This window comes from Euprymna scolopes, chromosome 36 (genome assembly GCF_053919585.1).
Source record: "Euprymna scolopes isolate OS-2025 chromosome 36, ASM5391958v1, whole genome shotgun sequence".
NCBI classification, from domain to species: Eukaryota; Metazoa; Mollusca; class Cephalopoda; order Sepiida; family Sepiolidae; genus Euprymna; species Euprymna scolopes.
This window is the reverse complement of record NC_136517.1, coordinates 56,978,717-57,006,098: the sequence shown is the minus strand read 5'-3', so window position 1 is coordinate 57,006,098 and position 27,382 is coordinate 56,978,717. Positions and strand designations below refer to the sequence as shown.

Sequence of the window (27,382 nt, the reverse complement as noted above, 5' to 3'; positions counted from 1 at the left end):
AGGTTACTTTTGGAATTCATTTTCTAAAAGCCGTCCAAAACATGCCAACATATAAAACGGACTTAAACCATCATGATGATGATGAGGTTATTGATTATTGAGGTAAGAGGGGGGTATATAGTTCTCTCCCACAGCAAAAACTGTTACACCAGGGTCGGAAAGTGGGATTGAAAAAGTCAGTGACCAAGACAAATAGCCCTCTGATTCTGCAAAAGATGCCTGTGCAGCCCTGTCGACGATTAGCAATAAACTAACCCCTTCTCAAATAGAGAAAGCAAAGCCTGGGAGGGTGGACATCCTAGAACTGCACAGAACCACATTACACGGCAATAAACAGGAACCAGATAATTACGAAAATGGTCTAATCTCTGTTGATTTTTGAGGCCGACGATAAAAATCCTTAGCTGTTTTCATATGTTCCTATCTACTTGCCTCCTCTCGAGGGCAAATTTAGACACAAGGTGGTTTTTTTAATGTGGGGAAAATCCAGCTTTCCAAAAAAGGGCATTCTGGATTGGAACAAAAATTAAAATTGCCTCAGTCTAGAAGGACTTCTTCTTCACTGATCGTGGACAGAATAGACTAAATGTAGCACCAGAACATATACTACACTTTGTTCCTAGCCAAAAGGCCAAGGAACTATCAACTAACCAGCATCAGACCATTGGACAGAATCTTCAATGTCGAAGTCCGGCTTTGCTACCACACACATACTATCTCCCAGTTGCTTGCAACCTAACGTCATCATTAGCTGGGTCACACACTTTAATTTAAAAAAATTAAAAAAAAAAAAATTTTTTTTATTATTACATTTTCACTCCAAACAAGACACATTGCCACTTTGATGTAGGGGGCTACTATTAGGGACACAGGCCACAGGAGTATTAGGTGGGGAGTTGGGCAGCAAGATGTTGGTTCACATTACACTTGAACTTCTGCATGTCAGTACAGTTGGGGAAGCAGGGACCTGGCAGGGAGTTCAAAAGTCTAGTAGTTCTGGGGAAGAAACTACTGGAGTAGAAGGCTATCTTACATCTAGAGATCTCAACTGTGAAGGGGTGGGATTGTACTGCTTGTCGGGTTTGTCGGGGGTATTTATGTAGAGGGGGTACAAGTGCTTGCAGCTCGTCGGAACATACACCGTTAAAGTACTTGTAGAACAAGCAGAGGGATGCTACATTGCATCGATGGGACAGAGGCTGAAGCTTGGATGATAGTTCAGGACCTATTAGGTTGGTGACTCTCTTTTGAACCTTGTCTAGGAGTGAGAGACTAGTAGCAGATGCACCAGCCCAAATATGACAACAATACTCCATACATGGGTGAATGGTGGCCTTATAGTAGTACAGGATACTTTTAGGGGTCAGTAGCTTTCTAGCGTGTTAGAGAGAACCTACCTTTTTCGCAGCGGTTCTGCCAATGCTCTCAATGTAATTGTTCCAACTCATGTTTCCTGTGAACGTTAGGCCGAGGAGTTTAAAAGATGTGCTTTCAGATAAAAAGTCTTTGGCCATTGCTATTGGTGGTAGAGAAGGTTTCTTGTAGTTATTGAAGGAAACAAGTTTAGTCTTGGCAGCATTGAATGCGACCATCCATTTTTGTCCCCATTCCACTACAGATTTGAGGTCATCCTCTAGTGTTTGTGCCATTTCTTTAGATATGTGTTCATTTGTTTTCCTGTCGTGTCTGTTATAGAGCATGGTGTCATCAGCATATATACCCATCTCACAGACAATTTTGTCAGGGAGGTCATTTATAAATATTAGGAATAATAGAGGTCCAAGGATAGACCCCTGAGACACTCCCGCATTTATATCATATTGTTTAGATGTATGGCCATCGAGGATAACCTGGATTTTTCTCTTATCTAAGAAGGATTTAATTATGTCAAGTATTCTTCCAGTGATACCGTATGATCTGATTTTCCTGAGAAGACCTTCGTCCCATACCCTGTCAAAAGCCTTAGATATATATCTAGAGCTACCGCTCTACCCTCCTTTGCTTTGTCAAGTGAATGGTATGTACGCTCGGAGATTACAGTTAGAATGTCTGCTGTGGAATGGGCTTGCCTAAATCCATATTGTTGGTCAGTAAGAAGTTTAGCATCTGTAAGGTGATGGATCAGAGCTTGGTTAATAATGGACTCAAATATTTTGGCAAAAGTGGGAGGAGGCTAATGGGGCAGTAATTTGCTGAGTCAGTTCTTTCTCCAGAATTTTTGAAAACTGGTACCACAGAAGCAGTTTTCCAGCAGGCAGGAAAGGAAGATTCATTAAGGCATTTGTTGTAAAGTTTGGAGAGGATTGGAGCTACTTCGGTGGAGCACTTTTTTAATAGCACAGCCGGGATGAAATCAGGTCCACATGATTTTGCAGTGTCAAGATTTTTTATAATGGCATGCACCTGAGAAGGTGTGATTTTCAGATCGTCAACTGTGGAGTCTGTCCGCAAAGGAAAATCTGGGAGAGGGTGGTTAGCAGGGTCTAGTGTGAAGTTGGAGGAAAACCGACTGGCAAGCATGTTAGCTTTCTTAGTTGCTGAGCAAACAACTTCATGATTGTTGGATAGTGGGGGAATTGTTGATTGCCATTATTTAATACACTGTTGTAGATTTTCCAGAAGTCACAGGTTCCTAATTTCTGAGCTTCGATGCGTTTTTGGGTGGTTTTAGTAAATTCTCTCTTAGCTGTTGCTATTTCTTTCTTACAGTTACTTCTGGCTTCTATATACTTCTGTCTGTTTGAACTGGATTTATTTCGGTTAAATCTGTGGTACGCGTGCTGCCTTTGTGCGATGGCAGCTACACATGTAAAGAAAGTGAACTTGAATGCACACCTGTGATTTCTGAACGCATGCATGGATGGCAAAAACGTACAGGTGATCAGCTGAAAACCTAGCTCGTGACGGTCAAATCAGACACAGAAACTATGCCTGACCGGCATGTCTTTGTTTGGTCTCAGATGTTGGACAAGGAACTTACTTCAAATTATCGCCAATGGTTCCGCAGACTGAAGACAATAGAGTACAGTGATCAAAGATATATTGTATCCCTTCTGTAGGCCTGCTATGCCCACTTCTAGAGAAAACTGGTTCAAATTAATGTTTTTTGTTATTATTTGAGATTAAAAAAAAATTTGTTGTGAGCAAATCTATGCATTCTTTCAAATCCATTATTTCATCTAGAGCCAAAAAAGACTTGCATTCGTTTCCCATGAAAAGTTTAAATATTACGGCTTTAATCATTATTTGGACTATTTGAACTACTCTTCTCATCTTGAGTGTTATTTTCAAAACGTTTCGGTCGATGTAACCGCCAACCTTCTTCACATGTATCTTGATCTTTTTGTCGAAGCCAGGAATCTGTATGAGAGTTCAAACGAAACCATTTATTGAATCCACAAGGATCCATGGTGTAACGGATAAAGTACTAAGTAAAATTTAGTTCTAAGTGACACTTTTTCAGGAGGTTGAAGGTTTCAATCCTCAGTGTAGGCAATACTCAGAATACAATTGCAAATTACTTAAAACTTCTACTCGGTTATGGCTGACGGAATGAGAGCATGTGACCTCTGTGGAAAAAATAAAGGGTTCCGTTTGAAATTTTGTGCAGATTTCCGAATTCTACAAGATACACCTGAAGAAGGCTGTTTCTCTGACCGTACCAACATGCAGAAATTTCAATGAAGTGTAAACAAACACCTTGCTGCCCATCTCTCTCCGCCCAGGTTGCCCCTTTATAAATCAGGTCCATACAACAGTAGTTACTTCTGCTTCAGCAGCCTTGTTTGGAATGAACAAAGGTAAATAAATAAAAAGAAATGTTGTTCTGAAATCGTTTTGGGTCATTGTTTCTTTTAAAGTTTTCTTATCCCTAAATATTAGTGCCGGAATGATTAATCAGAATCGTGAAAATCGGAACTTTTTAGGTTATTGGAATCGGTATGAGAATCGGAAAAATGTGTGTCTATTTTCCGATGCCAAAAACGATTCTTTTAATTATCTTTTTTTATTTGATGTTGTTTAAAACAAAATCCTCCACTGCTGGTAATAATAATAATAAAATAATAAATGCTTATCGATTTTAAACAACCAGTAAAACTAAAATCTATAGATCACCCCTCCACAAGTGTGTTTTTATGTACACATGTTATATATGCACATTCTCTCAAAAGTAAAACACAATTGTGGACATAGATTTTAGTTTTAGTATGCCCACTTACAGAGAAAACTGATTCAAGTTGATGTTTTTTATTATCATTATGTGAGATTAAAATAAAATTCTTGTGAGCAAATCTACGCATTCGTGACAAATCCATTATTTTATCTAAGGCTAAAGAAGACTTGCATTAATTTCCCATGAAAAATTGAAGTATTACGGCTTTAATCATTATTTAGATTATTTGAACTCTGTTGAATGTTGTTCTCACAACGTTTTGGTTGATGTAACCTTCAACCTTATTCATGTAAAATAACAATTTTATAGTTAAATATTTAGAGATTTATAAAGAATCAGAATCGGGAAGAGTGTTGGAATCGGAAATTTTGTAAGGAATCGGTAATTGTATCAGAATTGGGAAAAATATTGGAACCGTCCCATCACTACTAAATATACTCATGCATTAACAAAAATAACAATGTCAGTAGATTATTGAATGAGAAGAATACTTACAAATATAAATCATCGCGTCGTTTGTGGCGAAGGCCTTCATGAAGCAACGGGTTATAAAAAACAAGAACGTCGTGCTTCCAATGAGTTCTTCTGTCATACATCGTTGCATCAGTTTGAAGACCAATAACGTGAAAATGGGACTCAGAAAAGACATGGTTGCTGTAAAGTTAGCGATTTTCACCGAATCCCAGCAGAACGGGGAGTTAAGAACGAACAAGGTTTCGAGACTAAATTCGCCAATAACGCTCAAGGATAGTGTCGCGAATGCCAACAGGCACAGCCAAAACTTGTGTACGCTCTCTGAGTTCTGTTTAGAACAGATATAGAACTTGACCAGTCGCTTAGCAGTCATCTTGGGTGATAAGCCATAAAGTTTACGTGTGGTCACGGTTTCAGGGACGATTGCAATAAATAACACGAACATCAGACTTAAAATTGCAATGGCAAGAATTAAGGGCCAAAAAAACCCTGCGTGACAAATAAAGTACCCCGCACCGACGGACGCAAACCCTGCACAAGCGGCAAAGATGTGTTCACTGACAACTATCAAAAGAGCCCTTTTATAGTTTTTTGGGGTAATATCCGCCGTGTACGCAAAGCTTATTAACATGTTCAACCGGTAGCCTCCCGTGCATCCTTCAACGATATAGCCTAACACTAGGAATTCCGTCGGAAGATTACTTTTCATCAGCAAGGCGTAGGTTACATAGCGTACAATATGTCCAATCATATTCAGCGAAACGACAACTTTCCGACCGAGAATATCCATCCATGATCCTATGATCAAGACTGCAAAGATCTCCGGGATGCCACTGGCGTAGGAAAACGTCTTTGTCCAACCTGCTGTGATGGCCTGCACTCTCTGTTGGAGGTGGTATTCCTCGGTAGTTTTGTTGATGTAGCAGTGGCCGAGCGACTTGCAGGAAGTGGTGTCATTTTTTACATATGTGATGTTCTGTTCGGCAAAGTATTGCTGGTTCAGTCGCGAGTAGAGATATTGCGATAAAACTGGCGAACTGATTGCGGTAGCTATACTCTGAAAAGCATGTATTACGTAAAACATGTAATGGCGCCAAGTGGCGTTGCGGACCAATGACTCGGGTTTCTGGTGCAGAATCTGTGTATCTTCCTTTGGCATCGTGTTACAGGTTGTTGATTTTTGTTTGTTTATTTTTTATTTTCATTTATTTATTTTGCGATAATTGTATAGGGGTTCTTCTTTTCTTTTTTTTTTTTTTTCCTTTTAAGTTCGTTTTAATGTTCCTATGTTTCTTCTTTAAAAAATATATATATTAAAATCGTTCCTTTTGACTGCAGAATTGCAACCTTCTTTTAAGTCTGTAAAACATGCCGATTAGCGTGACGGAAAGAAACACTTTCACAAACAGTGAAAGATACTCCTGATCCCCGAGTTCCTTGTCACGCTATTATGAATTATCGGGGGGGGGGGGGAAGAAAAGTCACGCATTGTAATAGAGCTTTTAGAATTTTCGTTAGGAAAATATTCGGCAGCATTTATTATAACTTTTTTTTTTTAGTTTGGCCTGAGAAACTTTAAACGCTTTTTTTTTTCTTACAACTGTTATTTTATGTGCACTAAAATGAAACGTCAGACTGAGGCGCGTATCAAGTTAGTTTAACTTTCAAAAAAAAAAAAAAAAAAAAAGAAAAAGAAAATGGCAGGGAAAAAAGTCTAAAACCGAATAAAATATAAACTTATATTCATCTGCACGAAAAACAACAGTCAATGTTTTGTATCCTGCTCGGCGAGAGGAAATATATCTAAAGTCTCATTTACATGTTTCCTCAACCTGCTCCCGCTCTGTCTTTCTCTATCGTTTTTTTGCGTTTTCTCTTTCTTTCATTCTTTCCTTACCCCCCCCCCCACCATTCTCTTCATTCTCCTCTTTTACAACTACCCACCCATCTTCTGCCAACTTTTAAATGCTTCACTTAGATTGGTCGCCTGGCAAAACCGACCAATCGTTTAGGTCGAGCTTTATGTCACCAAAAACCCCCGCAGCAACACTAGCAGTCGTATCCTGTTTTACAAGTTTAAAAAAGAAAAACTTCTCCTCCAGTCAAATAAGTATGTGTGACCCAGTAGGGAAAACATAGAATACTCCACTGTTTTTGTTTGCTATTGCGATTATTGGGTTGTCTTTAATTATATTTCCGTTTTCCCTTCCTTTTCTCTTTTCCTCTGCATATAAATGCAGAGGAAAAGAGAAAAGTTAGATCTCTTTATTTCAACGGGTCTTCTTAACTTGTTGGAGATCAGAACAGAACAGCGGCGAATCGTGACTTTAACTGTGGTGGTGGTGAGTACGTGGTGTGTGTGTGTGTGTGTGTGTGTGACTATGTTCAAAAATAAAAGAAAGAAAATTTCCGTGACGAAACGAAAATATCATATTAAAAATCATACAAATTGATTAAGTAGTTTTATTTTTTAATAAAGAAATCACATTTTATGAGTATTGGAGGGAGGAGAGGAGTGGACTGTCTCGCCCGCTATTTTGAAAAATCTTTTAAAAAATTAGGGAGATAACTCAGCAATAACTCAAAATTTTCGAGATTTAGGTAAATATCCAGATACGCTACTACAGAACACCGACCACTCTAATTTGCTTTTTTATAGGTAATTGAGGTCGCTGACAACGAATTTGATAGTCAAACTTGGGGCAAATTTACCGTTTGCATGGTATTAACCCCCGAACCCACGAATAACTTTCCACCATTTTGCAGCTTCCGTTTACGCTACGCGCGTGCGCTGCAGCATGAATGACGGCTTGCTTCACCTAGAAAACTGCCTTCTCACATGGCGTACCAAAAACTTACGGACTGACATTTTTTTTAATGACTTACAGTTAAAGAAAAGTACAACAAATTGGACTTTTTTTTTTTTTTTTTTGTCTCGCGTAGTTTTTAATGTGGTTTACAAAAACATAAGCACCAAACATCTTTGTTTTTCATTCTTTTTTGCGGGAGGAGGATTCAATTATAGAACTTATGTGGCTTAATAGGTGCTTTTGCAGTTTAGTTAAACATTTTTCAACGCACCGACATACCAATTAGAACACCATTTAACATTTTCCGAAGATTTTACTGTGTACATTGGGGGCATGAGCGGGGGGGGGATGTGATGTTGGGGCGCGCGCGCCCCAACATCACATCCCCCCCCCCGCTCATGCCCCCAATGTACACAGTAAAATCTTCGGAAAATGTTAAATGGTGTTCTAATTGGTATGTCGGTGCGTTACTTTTTGAAATTTTGAAAATTCTATGTTCCAGGTAAAAAAAAAAAAAAAAAAAAAAAAAAAAAACAGATAAATTAACCCCCCCCCTCCTACTCCAACTTGGAGTGCTTTCCTTTTCTTGTTTTATTTCTTTTTCAGCTAATTTTAAATTTTCCACCCAAAAAGTGCTATAATGTATTTTTGAAAATTAGAAAATTCTATGTCCTGGAAAAAAAAAAATCCCCTCACCCCCAACGTAGTTTGCTTGGTGAAGCCGTCGTTTATGCTACAGCGTGCATGCGCGTAGCATAAACGGAAGCTGCAAAATGGTGGACAGTAGTTCGTGGGTTCAGGGGTTAATACTATGCAAACGGTAAATTTGCCCCAAGTTTGACTATCAGATTCGTTGTCAGCGACCTCAATTACCTATAAAAAAACAAATTAGAGTGGTCGGCGTTTTGTAGTAGCGTATCTGGATATTTACCGAGATTTATATTGTAATGTTTACGAATTCGCATTAATCGCTTTAAAATGATTTTCTGTATAAAAATAGATGGATGAATCCCTTTACCTTCCAGGAGGAGGCATTGTTTTCATATAGCCAGTCTTGGGCAAGAATAGCCTGGTGGCGCACTGGCGCAGTAGTGGCGCAGTGGCGCACTCGCACTGGCGCACATCTCTCTCCAGGCTCCGAGCACAGACAGCACCTCGTATTACCAAATAGTCCCTCATTTTAGTATTGACCAGCCTCAACGTATCTTTTACTAAAATAAAACTACGTGATTTTTGGAATATATTTTAATTTTGTCACGGATACGTACATTATACAAAATTTTCTTTATTTTTGTTTTTTAATATAGGGGGAATTCTGGAGTGTTTATCTGCGGCAAAGTTAAACATGACATCTAGCAGATAGTTGCAAAATCTGGTGTGATCAGACCCGCCAGCATTCTCCAGGAAGGATATCTCAGGCGGCCGGCAATAAACCAATCTCTCCATCAAAGAGAGTAGGTAATATTTAAGAGGATGGTCTCCCAGGATCGAGCTAAAAAAAAATGTCTATCGAAAAGAAGCTTCGGCGCTTCTACAGAACTGGGGCGACATTTTGTAGTCGATAAATGGAGTTTTCAGAAAAACAATGGTTTCTACTGATTTTTTTTTTTTTTTTTTTTTGTCAATTCTAATAAATTACAATTGTAGCTTCCAAATTATGCAGTCGAAATTACCTCAATATTGCTGAAATATTAACCAAAACAACTTTAATCGTGTTAGCGGGTGAAAAATTGCCGCCGTCTTGTTTAAATCAAAACGAAAAATTACCATTTTGAACTTTCCTGTGTCTTACGATCGTTCTTTTCATCAAATTCTATTTTTATTCTTTAATAAATAATTTTCTACCTTATCGATTTTCGTAATTTTTTTTTATATAATCATCTTAAAAATACGAGGAATACGTAGATACCATTTTTTTCATGTGAAATTCAATATTACAATTTTCGAAATTTCGTCCCAATAGTGTAGAAGCGCCGAAGCTTCTTCTGTTCTTTAACAATAAGAAAAATAATGGGAAAAGGAACGAATGAAAAATACATATGTTAATAATTACCAATACCGACATAAATGATTTAATAAAGTTTAGGTACGTGCAAAATGAATGTCGATACTCAAAATGAATAAACATTAGGCCCTCCCTTTACTTAAAAATTCACCAAAAATCAGGAAATTAACCCATTTTAATGAAATTTTCAGTATTTATCTAATATTGATAACAGAATATATTGAAGCCATTATTTTTATATAAAAAAATTAATGAATTTATTTTTGCCTTTTTATGAAAATGAAGCATCGTAAATTATAATAATTAACAAATTTTTATTTTTTATTTTTACAGGAACATCATTACGATAAAGCCCCTAAATTTTGTATTAATGAATTCGATATAACTCGAAGAAAAATGAATTTCTCGAACTACCGATATTATCATTGAATTAAGCATTGTTTATTTAATATTTTCACACAAAAAAATTATAATCGCAAAAAATATTTCTACTTTTTTTCAATTTTTTTCAAATTGCAGATTTCGCATAATTTTTAATATTTTCCTTGCTTAAATGAATGTGAAACTTTCGGCGTAACATAATTTTTATATAATACTAGCTGTACCCGGCCACGCGTTGCTGTGGCTCAGTTTGTTAAAATGGAACACATGTGAAAGTAGAGAAAAGTTTGATTCTTTTTTTCAAGAGAATGTACAAATTATTTTTTTTTTTAACAGATGTTAAGAAAATAAACAGAAAAATACTCCCATCATTAATTATGCAAAAAAATAAATAAAATGTTGATTTAGTGTTTCAATATGCTTATAAATTACGATAAAACTTGCTGAGTATGCACTGTTTTACAGTTGTTGTAAAAATGGAACGGAAACTTAAATTTCGCTTCATTTTAATCTTTCTTAATTTTTTAATTGTGCCCCCCCCCAAACGAATATAATCGAAACAGTAACATTCAACAATTGTACTTTATGTATATAAAACACAAAATAGGTGTTTGTATTACTGTACACATAGATTCGAAAAAGTTGTCAAAAAACAAATATATAACAAATAAATGTTATCAAAGGCAAGATAAGTTACTTTTCTGCCAAACTGGATATATTTTTTGTGTTTTTATTCAATGTAACATATTTATTCAGCTCGAAAAACATACAGTGTTTACCGATGTATTCGAAAATTCAAGATGGCGTCTCACACCGTCTTTAACACCGTAAGTATGGAAAAAGGTGTTATAAATAAAAAAACTATACAAAATACTATTAAAAACCCACCGAATATATGTCAACCTATGTCACGGTAACATATATTGAGCGAGTTCTTAACAGTATTTTATCCGGTTTTTTATTTATAACATCTTTTCCCACACTTACCGTGTTAAAGAGAGAATCAGACGCCATCTTGAATGTTCCAATACATCGGTAAACACTGTATGGTTTTCGAGCTGAATAAACATGTTACATTGAATAAAAACACGAAAAATATATCCAGTTTGGTAGAAAAGTAACTTATCTTGCCTTTGATAACATTTATTTGTTATATATTTCTTTTTGGACAACTTTTTCGAATCTATGTGTACAGTAATACAAACCCCACAAAATATTTATTAAAAAAAAAAAATTAAAAAAAAAAAGTTAATAACGAAAGGTAAATAATTCCATTTTTAAACGAAAAAGTCAGTTTACCTAACTTACTGTATTAATGCTATTTTTTTTAAGCAAGAAAAAAAAAAGGTAAAGATCCAGATACGCTACTACAGAACACCGACCACTCTAATTTGTTTTTTTTTTATAGGTAATTGAGGTCGCTGACAACGAATCTGATAGTCAAACTTGGGGCAAATTTACCGTTTGCATGGTATTTACCCCTGAACCCACGAACTTCTTTCCACCATTTTGCAGCATCCGTTTATGCTACGCGCATGCATGCTGTAGCATAAACGACGGCTTCACCAAGCAAACTATGTTGGGGGGAGGGGATTTTTTTTTCCAGGACATAGAATTTTCTAATTTTCAAAAATACATTATAGCGCTTTTTGGGTGGAAAATTTAAAATTAGCTGAAAAAGAAATAAAATAAGAAAAGGAAAGCACACCAAGTTGGAGTGGGGGGGGGGTAATTTATCTGGGTTTTTTTTTTTTTACCTGGAACATCGAATTTTCAAATTTTCCGGAAGTAACGCACCGACATTTACCAATTAGAACACCATTTAACATTTTCCGAAGATTTTACTTTGTACATCGGGGGCGCGAGCGGGGGTGGGGGAGCGGATGTGATGTTGGCGCGCGCGCGCCCCAACATCCCCCCCAAAAAAACAAATTAGAGTGGTCGGTGTTCTGTAGTAGCGTATCTGGATATTTACCAAAAAAAAAATATATTTAGGTTTGGCTATAAATTCCTAAACTCATTTAAACCTAAAGAATTTGGGTGACTGAAATAGGAATCTAATTGAATCTTTAATTTCCTGAATAGTATCCGATAATTCATTTTTCTTCGAGTTATATCGAATACATTAATACGGACTTTAGGGGCTTTTTTCGTAATGTTACTGTAAAAATTATTTTTTATTGTTACAAATTACGATGCTTTAAAAAAAGCAAAAATAAATTCTTGCGTTTTTTATTTACTACTGAAAACCATAACTTTAGTAAAGGTATTTTTTGTTTAAACAAAATAAAACATTTTCACCAAGAGTTAAGTAAAAATAATTAGTTCATTATATTCTGCGATCATTATTTGAAAAATACTGCAATTTTCATTAAAATTCGTTAATTTCCTGATTTTTGGTGAATTTTTAAGTAAAGGGAGGAATCAAAATGTGTATACACTTTGAGCGTCGGCATTCATTTTTCGACCACGTGTGGTTAATTTAAATTAAAGTTCAATCACATGGTTACATTATCAATAAACCCATTGAAAATTTACCGATATTGTAAACACATTCTGTTTACATTAAGCCTGTGGTGTTTTTTTAGTGATGCAATGTTGTCAACTGAGATTTAAAAAAAACCCGCGAGATCAGGAGAAAGAAATGTCCAGAAAATCGCTAGTCAGTTTGGCAGAAAAGTAACTTATCTTGCCTTTGATAACATTTATTTGTTATATATTTGTTTTTTGACAACTTTTTCGAATCTATGTGTACAGTAATACAAACCCCTTCGGGGAGATTGGAATGCCCCCCCCCCACCTAAAATGTACTTGGAAAAATCGATTTTATAGTGAGATTTAAGAATGGTTAGTCGAAAAAAAGGTGAAAAACAAAACAAATAATCAATAAATAATTGTTACCAAAGGCAATAAACGCTACTTTTTTTTACTTACATGAATGAGTTTATTTTATGTTTTAAAGTATTTTCAAGCAATCAAATGCGGGTGTCTCTGGGTGCCAAATACCTCCAGATTTTCTAGAATTTCCCGCTAGATTGTAAACGAAATCTCCAGATCTAGCAGGAAAACCGCTAAATTGTAACACTGGTCACGTGACAGGAAGCGGTAATAAATAATTGTCCCTAAATAAAAAAAAATCGCCTCTCGGTAAAAAGAAATCCACCTATTTATCATAGAAAAATTAAGTATAATGTTATAATTAAAAATGAATATATAAAAACACACATGGATATAGTAAACATATTATACCAAAACGTGGAAGCCATCCGTCCAGTGGTTTTTTAGACAATTAACTCCGAACGAACCAACATTTACATTTTTATATATATATAGATAGATTGGCCAAAACGCCAAAAAGAGCTAAACGGAGCCAAAAGGGCCAAAACATGACCCAAAAAACATTTTTCGGCTTCAAGGCCGAAATGACTTCTCGATATTGAAACGGACAATCTTTTTTTCACTTTCTTAATTACATTAATTTTTTCACTTTCTTAATTATATTCTTTTTTTTTTTTAACGGTACTAGTGCACATATTGATCCGTGCTGAAATAATAACGATATTATTAAAAAAAAAAAAAAAAAATTCTTAACATGGGGAGGAGAGGGTGTTTTGTACCTGTACTTTAAACCTTACAATTGAATAAAAAAAAAGACATATCATAAAACTGTAATTAAACTTGGAAATACGATTAAAAAAAAAAAAAATAGCGCGGATCAGTAAGTGCACTAGCACAATTTTAACTTACTTACTATACTGTGCGTAGTCACTTGACGTTTCACAAGGTGCAGGAATACATGGCGGACATTTAAAATAACAAATATTTTTTATAAAATGAAAAGTTTTCACCTCATTTAATAGTAAAAACATTGCTTATTGTTTACACGCGCGGTTTACAAAAGCATATTTTATATTTTTCGTTTTTGGGGGGGTATTCAATTAGAGAACTTGTGTAGTTTAACAAGTGCTTCTGCAGTTTAATTAACCGTTTTTTCCACAAGTAACGCGCCGACATTTACCGAGTAGAATACTGTTTAACATTTCACAGAAATTCTGTGTTTACATTTGGGGGAGGTAGTGGAGGGGGCGGGGCGGATGTGTTGTGTCGGACGGTTAATTAAACTGCAGAAGCACCTGTTAAACTACACAAGTTCTCTAATTGAATACTCCCCTCCCCCCAAAAAAAGAACGAAAAACATAAAATATGCTTTTATAAACCGCTCGTGGAAACAAATTTTTTTTTAGATCAATTAAAAGGGGTTAATACCATGCAAACCGTAAATTTGTGACGGATTTGATCATCAGATTTGTGGCCAGCAACTCTGAATATCCCTAAGAAAAAAACAAATTAGTAATCGGTGTGCTGTTTTAGCGAAAGGTAATATTTACCTTTTAATTTATTTTAACAAATATTACTCTAAATACTGTTTTGAATTTGTGGTCTTGTCTTTACGTTCTTTCCTTTCGCTCAAGATTTCTTGGAATTTACCCCTTCTGCCCTCCAATAAACCTTTTTCTTTTACTCATTTTATTTTATTTTTTTGCGCCAACGCCGGTGATGGGGAAGAGGGGATTCCAGTAAACATGTGGCATATTTAGCCTTTTCTGGAGTTTTTTCGTTATTGGAAAACAAGATGGCCGCCATTAAAAATGATAGGGATTACCTTGGATACTGGATGTCTTCAAATACGGATAACTGTGTGTTTGCGCAAAAAATAAATACGATATTCGTCCTCAGCGTTCCCGAAAACATAAAGAAGTCGACAAATTAAAGGTGAATGCCGAGGGGTCGGTTAACTAAAAATTTCCCATTGGCCAATAATTAAAAAAAAAAAAAAAAATTTTAAAACAGGAACATAGAAAAATAATTAAATTAAGAAATGGTAAAAATGGTACAAACGTTCAGGATAGAAATGTGCGGATGCACGTCTGGGAGGGGGGGGGGAACCCCAGCACCCTTTACTAAGTTTTTACGACGTGACTCAGTTTCATTTAACCCCTACAAAAAATGAAGATCTACTTTTTTTGCCTACTACGTTTGGCCTTTAAAATAATATGAAAGAAGAAATTTTGGCGGAGTTGTACAACCATAACCCCCTGCGTAATTTCTATACTGATAGATTTTTTTTGAAATTTTTTTCACTGGATTATTATTGATTGGGCTCTAAATAACCAGATTATGAAAAAAAAATTGAAAAAAAAAAATCATTATTTCGACATTTGAAAGGGGTGCTCGCTTTTTAGTTACAACGTTCTCGTAAATCAGTCACCCATTTTGTAACCAATAAAAACACGGGTATATCAAAACCATAGAAAGTAAAAATGACAAGCCTACCGCATTTGTAAGTCAGAAATATTTTTTTTTCTCAAAGAAAAAAAAAAGATAGAATGAACATGACTTTTTTTTATTGTTTTGGTACTCCATGCACTTATTGATCCGTGCTGAAATAATAACGTTATTATTTAAAAAGCCATTCTTAACATGGGGATGGAGGGTGTTTTGTACTTATTCTGTACAATTGAATAAAAAAAATATCATAAAACTTTAATAAAACTTGGAAATACGTTTTAAAAATAGCACAAACCAGTAAGTGCATTAGCACCATTGTTTTTTATGAAAATAAAGTTTCAAGGTTTTTTTTTTGGTTTTTTTTTTAACTTATTTAGTTTTTGGTATTTGTATTACTGTGCACATAGATTCGAAAAGTTGTCAAAAAACAAATATATAACAAATAAATGTTATCAAAGGCAAGTTAAGTTACTTTTCTACCTAACTGGATATGTTTTTAGTGTTTTTTATTTAATGTAGCATGTTTTTGTAAATTAAATTTTCATATCGTACGCCTCCCGATACATTGCTTTGTCACCATGGGACAATTTCATATCTTCCGTGTTTAGAAGAAGAAAAAAAATGGGTGACCGATTTACGAGAACGTTGTAACTAAAAAGTGAGCACCCCTTTCAAATGTCGAAATAATGATTTTTTTTTTTTTCAATTTTTTTTTTTTTCATAATTTGGTTATTTAGTGCCCAATTAATAATAATCCAGTGAAAAAATTTAAAAAAACCTATCAGTATAGAAATTACGCAGGGGGTGATGGTTGTACAACTACGCCGAAATTTTATTAAAAAAAAACATAAAATTTAATATATATATAAATTTAACGTAAAATGAGCCTCCACTTTTGGCCACCAAGCGTTCAATGAAGCATGTCACCCTAACATTTTCAAGTTTGGTGATTGAAGGGGGGGGGGGCGACAAAACATGACAAAATTAATTTTGCGGGGAGGTGGGAGGGATTAAATTTGAAACATAAAATAACGATAAATTTAATTATTTTTTTTTTGGCGGGAAGTGGGGATTAAATTTTTTATGAAACTATTCTGTACTTTCACCTAACAATTTCGTAAACAAAACGAACTTCAAAATATGACAAATTCAATGGGGAGCGGCAGATGAAGATTAGATTAGAAACATAAAATAACGAAAAATTTTGGTAAAATGTGTCCTGGTGGACCAACACACAACCTACCAACTAGGGTTTTCAAGTGTGCTGAAAACGAATACCGCATTTAAAATTGAGGCTGGCAACTAGTTTTCACGATATTGCAAGCATACTTTTCCGTATGTTTCATGCACCAATGTAAAGTGGCGGCCATATTTGTTTATGCAGTGTGCAGAAACGGGGTGGGGGCGACGTAATGAAATTACAAGATAATGCGGAGCTAATCTGTTGTTATTATTATTATTATTATTAGTAGTAGTAGTAGTAGTAGTAGTAGTAGTAGAAGTAGTAGTACTATTATGATGATCATCATCATCATCATCAATAACTGTAAAAAAAAAAGGAAAATAATAAATAAAATAAAACATTGTTTTTTTTTGTATCTATGTTTTATTTAAGGCAAAAAAAAGTAGATCTTGATTTTTTTTAACGGTTAAACAAGGCTGGGTCACGTCGTAAAAATTTACCAATTATTTTTTGACGAAATACAGTTGGGAAATTAGACAAAAATAGGTAACTATTTGTTGGTGACTTATTTGTTCTAAAAATATTTTAAAGAAATTAAAAACCTGTTTATTTTTAACCATAAAAGAGTTACATAACCGGGCGGAGGCGAGTGAGGGCCGAATATGTGGCTTCTATATTTTCGGTCTTTACTCGTTTCCGTTTATTGACCTGGTGCCTATATACGGCAAAGTAGATTAGCTAAGAACTGTTTTTTTGGTAATTAAAACGAATATCACGTTTAAGTTTGGTGCAGACAAGTAGTTTTCTGGATATTAAGATCTTTATTATCCAATGTAATCTATTATGGTTTTACTGGAGGCCATGTTTTTCCTAACTGAAAAGTACTAATGCGTGTTACAAAACCTCCCTGCGCCTCATGTTTTATGAATGCTTTTGACATTTATTAAGTAATACATTGAAAAAAAATGATTTTGACATTTATTAAGTAATACATTGAAAAAACATGTCTTAATATCCAGAAAATTACTTGTCTGTACCAAATTTAAATGTGATATTCGTTTTCAGCATACCCGAAAACCTGAAAAGACATCATTTAAAAAGTAAGCATTAAGGTTGAAAGAAAATAAAAAATTTACCCACTTTTTTAAATATTAATTTGGCACTTGTGCATTTTAGTTACTATGAACATTCTTTTGTTTGTTTTAATTTTTGAACAACTCCACTTGGAACTGGGGCGAGACAAACTATTTATACATTCAAATAATTTTTTTTAATTTATTACAAAAGTTTAAATTTTGTACAAAAAATATATATAAAGAATTTCAATTTTATTTTAATAAATAAAAATGTTTATTAAAATCAATTTTACACTCGTCTGGTCTTTCAATCGTTAAATCTTAAATTATATATATACTAGCAGGCCCCTGGCAGTATGGCACAATCACGTCGACACACCGGTTCTTGACAGATCACCGAAGTTAAGCAACATTGAGTTTGGCTAGTACCAGATGGGTGACCATTTGAGAAGACTAGGCGCTGTATGTACCTTCTGGGACGGTTGGGCGTGGGGCCAGCACCCTCATCCCGTAAAAAGAACTCTTCACTACAAAAGGATCTACAAAGTTGTAGATGGCCTATGCCCCTCCAGGGGCTCAAGGCTATGGATGGAGGCCGCCTGGCATTGCCCGGTCATAAAATATGCTTAAATATATTTTGATTAATGCAGATTTCATATTTATTACATTATATTGGACCCAGTAATGATTTAAATAGTTTTTAAAAAATTACTGGTGCGCTATCACTGAGAATCGAAACCAAAACGTTTAGCTTGTGATTTACTTTTTCCTTTGACGTTAATGTCTGAGCTATGAAGACATGTTTGCTGCAAGGCTAAAAATTAAAATATGAACCAATGGCTATTACGTTATGCATGCATATTCGTAATGCCATTGTTCGATCATCAGCTGGCAAATTTCATTTTTTTTAATTTTCACACTTTTGCACCGATTTTCCCCGGCTAAAACCCAAATATAAAGTTTCATATGGCTTTGAATACCCTGTATATTAAGTTTCATATCTGTAGACCAAAAACTGACTGGAGTTTGGTAGGCAAAATGTTTTATACAAATCTATAATATAAAGCTGAATGTCTGTGTGTGTGTGTCTGGTCACAAATAGGCTCCTATATGATTGACTATTTTAAAAAACTGATTATATATAATGATAGAAGATGTATCGAGACACAGGATTGGGTATGTTTGATCTGGCAGAACAGTGGTTCATTAAAATTGTGTGGGGTCTGCGTTCGCGCCTGGTCCACAAAGTATGGAAATAAAAAATAAAAAAATAAAAAAAAACGTTTACAAGTGTTTCTGATATAGATATACATAAGAATACTTTGATAAGTATGTTTTAACTTAAATAGAGATGGTATAATAAAATTGTGGGTCTGCGTTCGCGCCTGGCCTCCATAGAATGGAAATAGGCACAAACTTTAATAAAGACTTTTCATATCTGTCTGTGTAAGTATACTTCGATAATTATGTTTCTGTTTGAAGAAATAGGGTATAATAAAATTATGGGGTTTTCGTTCGCACTTGACCTCCATAGAATGGAAATATGTCACAAAGTTTAACAAGGTTTTTTAATATATATCCACAGAATATTGTGATAAGTGTTTCAATGTGAACAGGTATGGTATAATAAATTATGGGGTTTATCTATTTTATTTTTACTTTCATCATATTTTGCTTTGGTTTTGATACCCCCAAATTCAACCCAAATTTACAACCCTTCCTTTTCATAACCTATCATACTTTCATAAATCAGAGTCCATTTTCTGTAGGCTGTTTTTGAACCCAATCAACGACTGGTACTTTTGCTAGTATATATATATATATATATATATATATATATATATATATATATATATATATATATATATATATATATATATATATATGCATACATAAATATATATTTACTACAAGCATGTAGTACAGTGGGAGAAGAGGTGGCTGGTTACTTTTAATGCATCTAAAACCAAGCTCCTATCTTTACATCATCAACGCTCTGATACACATCTGGCATCAATTGAAATGGATGGCTCTCGTCTAGGGGAAGCTCCATGTTTTGATAAGCTTCTGGGTTTGACCTTTACTCCTGACCTGAAATGGAACACGTACATCAAGTCAGTTGTCAAGGTCACTGAAAAAATGGTACGATCCTTCTACTGCTCCAGAAGATATCTCACTACTGATGCAATTCTCTATCTATATAAAAGCCAAGTACGTCCAAGGATGGAGTACTGCTGCCACATCTGGGCAGGAGCTGCTAAAAACAGCCTATCCAGCCTTGACAGAGTACAAAATAGACTTTGTGGCTTAGTGGGGGATGCCCTTTTCTCTTCCCAGGAGAGATGTTGCGAGCCTGTCTTTGTTTTATCGTTACTTCCATGGCAAGTGCTCGTCTGAGCTCCAATCTCTGCCCCCCCTCGCCAATCTTTCATGATAAACACCCAAGCGGGTGTTTATCATGAAAGATTGGCTGAAACCACTGCCAGTAATTTTCCTCACTCTTTATCTGTGCCAAAACCAAAATGTAGATTTCATGAACAAAGCTTCTTTTTTAGAAGTGCACGCCTGTGGAACCTGTTTTCCACCTGCCTACAACCTGGATGTCTTCAAGTCCAACATAAAAAAATTCCTGATGAACCACCCCTTAAGTAAGACACTTTATCAAATTTCCAATACTAACGTACTGTACACGCAATAACCCTTATTCCCGAGTAGCTTCCGGGCTTGATAAGTTGTGAGTGTCTTGTAAAAAAAATATATATATATAGAAAGAGGTTTGTGTTTACTATAACAATTTTACGCAAATATTACGCAAGTATAAATCATGTAGAATATCTGCATGAATATAATTACCGCGTAATATTTAATTAAAGATGGTCATCTCATTAGAAAATCAAAAAAACTAATAGGGAATTAATTAAAATGAATGCTTGAAAGAATATGCAAATTAGCTAGATCTTTTGCAGATGAATGCAATTCCATGACCCATATATAACAAAGTTGTATTTTTTTTTTAAATAAATAGGAAAAAAGTTCTTGGTCTTCAGGCTAGGATTTGAGCTACCGAGACATCAAGGGAGTGACAGAGGCGCTCACATGGTACGAAAATCACCCGCAGCAAGTCAACCAGTCTGCGGTTGGGAACCTAGGGAGGTATCAACTCCTTTCCCGTTCACTTCAGCTGGACTGACGGCCTGGTTCGGATCCTTGGTGTGGGGTTCAGACCAGACTTCCAGTTGCAAAAAGAATTAGTCAGAAGTAAAGTCAAAGGTTTAAGCCGCAATCAACTTGTGGGTTCAAAGTAAACTATCCTTGATGAAGGCATGTGCTACCTACATCTTTCCGTTCTTCCTTTACCGATTGGCTGTAGTTCCCCTGCTTGAGAACTATCTTAAATTCCTACAGAGCAAGTTGTCCTCGCTTCTTTGGGACAAAAGCAAACATTGAGTTTGCAGACAGGTTTGTATTCAATGCCTGTGTGAGGGAGGTTTGGGAATGCCCGATGAGGTGTCATCGAGATGCCAAGAGGCTAGCCTTCCTGAGCCAAACCTTGACAAAAGGGTCTGCATGGAACCCCATGGTCGAAGCTGCTTTTCCTGATTTCATCCTCGACCACAAGGTCAAGGCATGTCGAAAACCATGGAATGACACGCAGTTCTTGAGAGAGTGTAGGGTTGCACTAAGGAACCTCCCAAGGTTCAGCAACATTTTACGGCTGACTAGAAAGGAACTAATGAGGGGGCCCGCCAATTCATCGAGCATCTGGAGTGGTCGAAGGAGGAGATCTGCTCCTGATGGAGCTGGGCGCCAGGTTCAAGTCAACTTAACAACTCTTTTTCCTTGGTGATTAGCCTGAAATTCATTGCTCCTCAACACCATACTGAAAAGTGACAGACTAGTGAAGTCGTCAGGGTGTCCTCGTTGCAGGATCCCAGCCGAGGAAATGCCAGAACACGTGTTCTTTGATTGCAGCTAACTCAGACAGTACTGGGCATATGTCAACGAGGTGACAGCTTGCATCGTGTCCTACATCATCTACAGCGCAGAGCCACCATGGGACAGGGAGAGACGAATGGTGTTTCTTGCAATCCTGGCCATGGCCAGAATGGTGATATGGAGTTCAAGAGTGCAAGAGAAGCACGGGGTCGAATCTTTTGCTGATCAGGATCTGATCCCCTTTTTCAAGCACCAGCTGAAGGTAAAGATCAGATGTGATACTCTGAGGCCTTTGACCGAAGATGGATAAAGATAGTAAGGTTGTGCGTGTGTAGTGGTGCCAAGTTGGAGTTTGTGTCTGTCTAAGCATGGCGTATGTGGTTCCAGATCCTTCCAGACTCCAGGCCCCTGAAACAAACGTTTAGACTAGGTTTTTAGCTAACCGAGTGAATGGCCCCCTCTATCCTCAATAGGAAACCTCCAAGATACCCATGCCCAATCCTTTCTTTTTTGTCCCCGGCTACCCCAATAAGCAATCTTCACATAAGTTTCTTTGCTCCTGCCTAGAATTTCAGCCCCATGTAGAGAGTGCCGGAAAACAGTGGGCGTTCTACCGCCTAGAGAGTGTTGGGAGGATCTTACTAAAATTTTGACTATATTTTTTAAACTTTTTTTCCTCAATGAAATGAAATTAAACAAACGACTTATTATAAAATTTTATGTTTACAAATTTATTTTATTGCTTTAAAAAAAAAAAAATAAATGAAAAATAAAAAAAAATAAATAAATGAAAATAAAAAAAATAAAAACACACACTCGCGCGAGCGCGCGCGCACACACACACACACACACACACACACACACACACACACACACACACACACACACACACACACACACACACACACATGATATAATTAGATAGGACGACCCCGGTTTGCTTAAGTGTGGTGAATGAGAGCTTTAGATTGGATCAAGCATAGACTAGCAAAGGTACAGTGATGAGAATGACCACAGACTGACACTCCACAATTTTTGAGTGGCCTTGTGTCTAATTTTTTTGTTTATTTCTGTTTTGTTTGTAAACTTTCAGAGTGAATAAAAAATATGTAACTCAAAGTGTAGTATCTGTTCTGATGCTACACTTAAGTTAATTTGTCCTGGGTCAATGTAAGGGAAACCGTCTATAGCGAGACATTTACTATCTTTGGATACTGCCAGAGTGCCCCTTTTTGCCTTCTTTTAGAGGAGATGGTTTCCCTCCCCCCACATGAAAAACGACCTTATGTCACATTTTGTATTCGTGAGGAAACAAATAAATACCAATAGAAAAAAGGGTTTTTAATATGAATATCAATACACACAAAAAAAGGAAATTTATATATATATATATATATATATATATATATGAAAATATGTTTATTCAATTATATTTCACCTTTTATTTATACCAGCCCTTTAGTTTGTGAAGCTCGATGTAACTACAGAGCACATAACAAAAGTTGGTGACTTTACATCTAAATTCAAAGATGTCGTAACAAAATGAAAAAAAATAATTCCAATTTCTCTCTCAATTTTGGGATTTTGTAATCATGCCTAGATGCCTTTATTTTCATTTAAAATTGATAAGTGCTTTTTTTTTTCTGATGAGTTAAGGGCGAAATAAATTCAAGAATTGACATAATAATTGCACGAATAATTTTGCACTACAAAACAGATGCTGTCAACGTACTGTGTATGTCAACGTACTTAAGGAAATAAGCATCTTGAAATTTGGAATATAGACTTTTGTCATTTATTTGTAATTCTATTCTTATATATATATATATATATATATATATATATATATATATATATATATATATATATATAAGGCAGAAAAGTTTTGAGGAGGAATTTATTAATCAAGAAAAAGCAAATTCCAAAACCAAATATAAATATAATTATTTATATCTTAATCCCAACCAAATGAAAAAGCTCAATACATTCACTGAGGGTAGTAGAGCTTACAATAAATAATAATAATAGAGCTGGAAAGTAGACATTTACAAAAAGTTTTTATTATTCGGCAGAATATTCCAAAGCTTCTTTTAATACGGTTGGTTATTTTTTATTTTCATGTTGAACTCTGAATGGACTGTTGGCATCAACTGTTTTTTATATTTATATTCTTATGCTTTTTTAAGTTTTGTGACTACAAATCATAAATCTTTAAGTTTCAACCTATGCTATAACCGGCAAATACATAGAAAAGTTAATATTTTTAACGTGATTATCTGATTATTTGGTTAACAATTTTTCCTCTGATGAAAAGAAATAGCATTCTTTGAAACTCCATGGATTAAGGAGCACCAAGCCTTGGAGTATTCTGCTGAATAATAAAAGCTTTTTGTAAATTTCTACTTTACAGTGCTATTAAATTTATTTTCTTATAAGATATATCAATCCTTATTTAAGAAGCGCAATGTAATTACAGAGCAATATAGAGAATAAATGACAAAAAGGGTTTGATAAAAATTCAATATGGAAATGGAAAAATATAAAGGTATTTGCAGCGTCTCTTCCAATTTTCGGATTTTAATCATGTCAAATCATATTTCATTTCCTTTCGATGGATTAATTGTTGCTATTTCTTCTGGTGAGTTAAGGGCATAATAGATTCACTGATTGATATAATAATTAAGTGATTGATTTTGCGCTACGAAACAGATACTGTCAAGAATTGTATAAGTCAACTGAATAAAAGGAATAAATTATAAGATGGTCAACATCATGAATTTTGGAATATAACTTTTTGTCATTTATTCTCTCTCTCTCCTTCTCTCTCTCTCTCTCTCTCTCTCTCTCTCTCTCTCTCTCTATATATATATATATATATATATATATATATATATATATATATATATGCATAATAATGGGGAGGCAAACAAATAGGAACATCACCACTGTACACGCAGTGTATTTAATGATAAATGAATTCAGGTTTGTTGATGATTTGACAAAGAGGTCGTCGTCGAGGGAGACATCGTTTTTTTTTTTGGGGGGGGGGGGCGGGAAAATCTTAATATTAGGTTAGTGCACAAAATAATGTCGTTTTTTTGCCGTTCAATTATATATATAAAAACGACGTCATTTTTGCATCAACCTAATAATAAAGTCGCAAGCTAAACTTCTCAAAAAAGGAGGGACGGGGGCGGGTGTGTTGTGACGGCCGCCTCCACTTCACAGCCTCCTCCAAATGTAAACAGAATTTCTGTGAAATGTTAAACGGTATTCTACTCGGTAAACATCGGCGCGTTACTTATGGAATAACGGTTGATTAAACTGCAGAAGCACCTGTTAAACTACACAAGTTCTATAATTGAATACCCCCTTCCTCCCAAAAAAAGAACGAAAAACATAAAAATATGTTTTTGTAAACCGCCCGTGAAAACTTACTGACAACAATATTTTTACTATTAAATGAGGTGAAAACTTTTTATTTTATGAAAAATATTTCTTGTCATTTAAAATGTCCGCCATGTATTCATGCACATTGTGAAACATAAATTTACTACGCGCGTGCGCGCATTTTAGTAAGAAAGTGAAAAAAAAATGAATGTAATTAAGAAAGTGAAAAAAAATTAATGTAATTAAGAAAGTGAAAAAAATGATTGTACGTTTCGATATCGGGAAGCGGAAAAATATCCAGAAGAGTGAGTGAGGGTCATTTCGGCCTTGAAGTCGAAAAATATTTTTTGGATCATGTTTTGGCCCTTTTGGCTCCGTTTGGCTCTTTTTGGCGTTTTTTCCTAAATGGGAAACAAGATGGCCGCCAGCAAAAACAATAGTGATTATGTTGGATACTGAATGTCTTCATATATGGATAACTACTTGTTTGCGCAAAAAATAAATGCGATATTCGTTCTCAGCGTACCCGAAAACTTCTAAAAGTCGACAAATTAAAGGTGAATGCCGAGGGGTCGGTAAACTGAAAAATACCGTTTTTGTATAAGAAAAGTTTTTTCTTGGACTTTTTACCAAGATTACAGTGTAGTATCTGTTCTGATGCTGCACTCCACATTTCTGTCCTCGGTCAGTGAAGGCGAAATCCTTCATGACTGAGACAATTTTTTATTTTTGTTCTTATCCAGAGTGACCAATATTTTTTTTTGGGGGGGGGGGTTATGTCGGAAAGACTTTTTTTTTTTCACCATTTAACATTTTTAGGAGATTTTACTCCCAACACCACGTGCCCCAACACCACTCCGCCCCCGCCTCCTCCCCAATGTAAACAGTAAAATCTCCTAAAAATGTAAAATGGTGTTCTAATCGGTAAATGTCGGCGCATTACTTACGGAAAAAACGGTTAATTAAACTGCAGAAGCACCTGTTAAGCCACACAAGTTCTATAACCCCCCAAAGTACTATAATGTATTTTTTTAAATTTTGTTTTAAACAAATTTTTCCTCGAATTTTAAATTATCCGCCAATGAAAAAAAAAATTTAATTCTGTTCTAAAAAAAAAGTCTTTCCGACATTACCCCCCCCCCCAAAAATAAAAAGATTTGTACGCCATGTGAAAAGACAGTTTGCTACTTGAAGACACACTCAACTGCCGTCGTTTATGTCACCACGCGCTCGCCCGTAGCGTAAACGGAAGCTGTAAAATGGCGGAAAGTAATTCGTGGGTTCAGGGGGTTAATACCATGCAAACGGTAAATTTACCCCGGGTTTGATTATCAGATTCGTTGTCAGCGACCTCGATTACCTTTAAAAAAAACAAATTAGAGTGGTCGGTGTTCTGTTGTAACGTATCTGAATATTTACCGAAATTTTTCCAATCGGTGATGGTGTGTTCCGAAACACTGGCACACTCTCGCTTTAAATTTTGTATAATTACCATGTCGTGGGACCACATGTATATAATCTTGATTATTTTTCCAATTTTCAGATGAAACTTGGAAAAAAGGTCCCATTTTGTTTTTTAATGAATTAAATTCTTGCACAATTAAAAATAATATTATTTCAAACACTATTTGTATTGTCGTCTGGTCAAATGATATTTCATTTGTTGAGCGTTTTACCATATTGTGGTGGTTTACGCAAGCTGCCGGAATATACCGAGGCAACATTCAAAGAAAAACAGGTCGTTCACTGCATAATTACCTTTTTTTTTCAAAGAAAGATAAAAAGGAATACTCACATCAGTGATTTTTCATTTGTTGGGCATTTTATCATATTCCGGCGATTATGTAAACTGCCGGAATATGCCGAGACAACATTCACGGAAAAACGGATAGTAATCTGCATAAGATCTATTTCTTTTTATTAAAAAGAAGAAAGAAAGAAATACTCACACAAGTAGATCATCCAATCAGTTTTTGAAAAAGCCTTCAAGACGCATCGCATTATATGGAAACCAAGGGAAATGCAACCAATTAGTTCTTCAGTGAGGAAACATTGCATTAGCCGCAGCGTTATGAGTGTCAGGAATGGACTACTAAAAGCCATCACGGCACCATAGTTCCCAAGCTTGATAGGAGTCCAGCAAAATGGAGAGTTAAGCACAAACAGAGTATCGAGGTTGAATTCTCCAAGAACACTTTGCGAAAGAGCAGCAAATGCCAAAAGACATAACCAAAATTGTAGCCGACTTCTATTTTTACCTTGCCTTTTCCTGGTATAAAACATGGTGATCCGTTCCAAACTCTTTCGAGGGGAAATATCTGTTAGTTTCCCTGTTTCTATTGTCTCGGGAACAATGATAATGAACATGATAATGGCGATAATATTTACAACGATGGCAAAGATCAACGGCCAGAAGAATCCAAGTGCTTGAATGAAATAACCTGATGCTAAGTTGGTCAGACCCCAAAGAATTTGATAAACGTTCTGTACAGCCACAAGGAAGAAAGCTCTTTTGTGATTCTTAGGTGTGATATCAGACGTGTAGGCAAAGCTTACGAGAATGCCAAGATAATAGCTGCCCCCTAGTCCTTCGAAGATATAACCAATCACAAGAAAAGCGGTTGGCAGATTAAATTTCATGCAGATAGAATAGATCACAAATTT

General features: G+C 35.5%; 2 protein-coding genes across 4 annotated transcripts in view; one reads left to right on the top strand and one right to left on the bottom strand.

Moving 5' to 3' along the window:
- LOC145260517 (lysosomal proton-coupled steroid conjugate and bile acid symporter SLC46A3-like) overlaps positions 1-27,382 on the bottom strand; it is a 147,801-nt gene that overhangs the window by 53,158 nt on the left and 67,261 nt on the right. For 2 of the 3 annotated variants that reach the window (XM_080118651.1, XM_080118652.1), the window contains one exon: positions 26,668-27,382. This exon is cut by the window's right edge and continues 532 nt beyond it. In XM_080118651.1, coding sequence (XP_079974777.1) covers positions 26,668-27,382 — 715 coding nt within the window. Of the gene's footprint in view, positions 1-4,669; positions 6,504-26,667 lie in introns of those variants that run through there. The other variant, XM_080118653.1, reaches the window with a different exon arrangement.
- The window catches only part of LOC145260519 (uncharacterized), a 40,260-nt gene continuing 19,574 nt past the window's right edge, over positions 6,697-27,382 (top strand). The window contains exon 1 of the mRNA XM_080118655.1: positions 6,697-6,990. Coding sequence (XP_079974781.1) covers positions 6,883-6,990 — 108 coding nt within the window. The 5' untranslated portion in view covers positions 6,697-6,882. The remainder of the gene's footprint in view (positions 6,991-27,382) is intronic.